Raw genomic sequence first — 2,939 nt, 5'->3', positions numbered from 1 at the left:
TGTCTCCTCCCCTTCCCTTCCACTCTCTCTCTAAAAAAAAAAAATCAATGGAAAAACCATCCTCCAGTGAGGATTAAAAACATAAATAAATAAACAAACAAGCACAACACTTTTAACTAAATTGAGACATTTGAAAATTGACCCTTTCTTCTTCCTCCCTCCCTCCCTCCCTCCCTTTCTTTCTTTCTCCAGAGCGCTGGGGCTGTGTCCCGCCAGGGGGGACACGGGGGCGTGGGGGCAGAGGGGGTCTGATAGGTGTCTGGGGCGGTGTCCCACCGGGGGGACACGGGGAGGCAGAGGGGGTCTGATATTTGTCTTTTTTTAGGAAAAAGAAGAATTTATTCACTCAAGACTAAAAGCAAAGGGCCTGGGCCTGAGAACTGAATCAGGTGAGTTCGTTCGTTCTTTTTCTTGCTTAAGTAACGGCATGAGGAGCTCAAAAGGAGAGAGTTCAGGGGGCGGGGCAGGCGCCCCAGGGACTCGGTGGACAGCCCTGCCTCCCCTGCTCCCTCCACTCTCTGCGAGGTCGCCCTCGCTGATCCCGGCTCATTTCCAGCGCATGGTCTCCTCCGCCCTCCGGCACCAGCTCCTGGTCTCGGGGTGGTCCCAGGCTCCCGTGAGTGGAACGGGGAGGCCCCTCCAAGTGTCCCGTCTTTGTCTCCGTGCCCGGCTACCTCTCAGCGTTTCCGCTTTCCCCGTGCTTTAACCTCGCGGTAGTGCCGCCTGTTGGTTCTCTTCCTCGTGGGTGTGGCCGGGCCTGTAAGTGGGGTGGGCAAGCTTTTCTGTAACCGGCTGAGGGTAAGGGCTAGTCCGGGGGCCCGGGGTCTGCCTCCCTCCGCAGCTGTGCCATGTGCCGAGGGGCCAGTGTGTCCAGCAGGCACCGCTGACAGTCCCGGCTGCAGTCGGCAACGCCCGCCCCAAACCCTCTCTCGGCAGCACAGCCAGGCGTCCCACCCACAACCAGCCCGACAGTGCGCCCAGCCAGCTCCCTGCAGGATGACAGCCCCGCCCTCCCTGCCATCCCCCATGCCCGGCGCTCCGACCTGGCAGCAAAAGGACCCAGGACACCCGGTCCTCCCGTCTCAGGCCCGCTGGCCCCACCCCGCACCTCCTCGGCTTCCTCTGCCTGTTTATAGCTCCCGGTGCGAGGAAGCAGCCAGCACAGGCTGGCCCCGGGGTCAGGCCAGTGCGGGGGGGCCCTGGACAGCAGAGAGCCAGGCTGGGGTTGTGTTGAAGGAGCGTGGCTGCTGCCATGGAGACAGGGCTGGGCACAGTGTGAGGACAGCGCCTGATGCACCGTCTGCGTCCAGGAGACAAGTTCAGTCCGGACAGCAGGATGGGACAGGGTGGGACGGTGGAACGCTGGTTTCCAGTAAACATGGGTGAGTTAGTGGTCCGCCCATCTTTTTTTTTTTTAATTGATTGATTGATTTGAGAGAGAGAAACATCAGTTAGTCGTTCCACTTACTTACGCACTCACTGGTTGCTGCTTGTGTGTGCCCTGGCCAGGGACTGAACTGACCTTGGTGTATGGGCGATGCTCTAACCACCGAGCCACCTGCCAGGGCTCTTTTTCTTTTCTTTCTTTTTTAAAGAGCATTTTTATGAGTTTATTTGGGCCAAACTGACCACATTGCTGGGAAGTAAGATCTCAAATGCCCTTCTCCCTCTTACATTTACTCCTCTGTCTTTATTCTTCTTGATGCTATTGTAAATGGAATAGTTTTTCTAGCTTCATTTTCAGATTGATTGTTGCTGGTGAATAGAAATCAGTTGACATTTATATTTTGATCTTGTGTCCTGCAACCTTGCTAGACTTGTTTTTTAGGTCAGTAGTTGTTTGTGGGTTCCTTTCCCTGAAGTATTCGTGTGTAAGTTGAAATTTATTTCCAGGTCAAAAGGCGACACTGAATGCAGAAGAAATGGCTGACTTTTATAAGGAATTTCTAAGTAAAAATTTTCAGAAGCACATGCATTATAACAGGTAGGTGATTCCTTTTTTCTTACTGCTCCCCCGAGGACATTTTTCTATTGATTTTTAGAGAGAGTGCAAGGGAGGGGGAGAGACAGAAAGAGAGAAACATAGATGTGAGAGAGAGACATCGATCGGTTGCCTCCCACAAATGCCCCGACTGGAATCAGGGATTGAGCCTGCAACTAAGGTACGTGCCCTTGACCAGAATCGAACCCGTGACCCTTCAGTCCACGGGCTGATGCTCTATCCACTGAGCCACACCAGCTAGGGCTATTAGGTCCTGTTGATGAGGAGTCATTCATTCAATCGGATGCAGTGGCGGTATGTGGTGATGTGCTTTTAGAGAAGGTTTAGCGGCACATAATGGTGTGTATTTCAGGTGAAACGATAGGATGTGATGTTTGAGATTTGCTTTATTATTTGTTTATTTTAATATACATACTAGAGGCCTGGGGGTTCCCTCAGCCGGCCTGTGCCCCTCTCGCAGTCCGGGACCCCTTGGGGGATGTCCACCTGCCGGCTTACATGGGGAGCGGGCCTAAGCCAGCAGGCGGACATCCCCTGAGGGGTTCTTAGCACTGCCACGGAGGTGGGAGAGGCTCCTGCCACCACTGCTGCACTCGCCAGCCATGAACCCCGCTTCTGGCTAAGTGGCGCTCCCCCTTTGGGAGTGCACTGACCACCAGGGGGCAGCTCCTGTGTTGAGTGCCTGCCCCCTGGTGGTCAGTGTGCGGCATAGTGACCGGTTGTTCCACTGTTCGGTTGATTTGCATGTTAGCCTTTTATTATATAGGATTTTTTTATTTCAGAGAGGAAGAGAGAGGGAGAGAGAGATAAAAACATCAATGATGCCCTAACTCAGCAGTTCTCAAACTGTGGGTCACGACCCCTTTGGCGGTCGAACGACCCTTTCACAGGGGTCCCCTAAGACCATCCTGCATATCAGATATTTACATTACGATTC

At 53.5% G+C, this 2,939-nt stretch overlaps 2 protein-coding genes across 2 annotated transcripts in view; one reads left to right on the top strand and one right to left on the bottom strand.

Moving 5' to 3' along the window:
• The window catches only part of BAG5 (BCL2-associated athanogene 5), a 19,129-nt gene extending 16,797 nt beyond the window's left edge, over nucleotides 1-2,332 (bottom strand). Inside the window, exon 1 of the mRNA XM_014535611.1 lies at nucleotides 2,317-2,332. The gene's annotated coding sequence lies outside the window, so the exon portion shown is untranslated. The remainder of the gene's footprint in view (nucleotides 1-2,316) is intronic.
• Nucleotides 1-2,939, top strand: part of APOPT1 (apoptogenic 1, mitochondrial) — an 11,713-nt gene that overhangs the window by 6,599 nt on the left and 2,175 nt on the right. Inside the window, exons 4-5 of the mRNA XM_005856350.2 lie at nucleotides 326-389; nucleotides 1,894-1,984. Coding sequence (XP_005856412.2) covers nucleotides 326-389; nucleotides 1,894-1,984 — 155 coding nt within the window. The remainder of the gene's footprint in view (nucleotides 1-325; nucleotides 390-1,893; nucleotides 1,985-2,939) is intronic.

The sequence above is a fragment of the Myotis brandtii genome, unplaced genomic scaffold (genome assembly GCF_000412655.1).
Source record: "Myotis brandtii unplaced genomic scaffold, ASM41265v1 scaffold1020, whole genome shotgun sequence".
In the NCBI taxonomy this organism is placed as follows: domain Eukaryota; kingdom Metazoa; phylum Chordata; class Mammalia; order Chiroptera; family Vespertilionidae; genus Myotis; species Myotis brandtii.
Note: the sequence above shows the minus strand (reverse complement) of the source record. Positions and strands in the feature narration are given on the sequence as shown.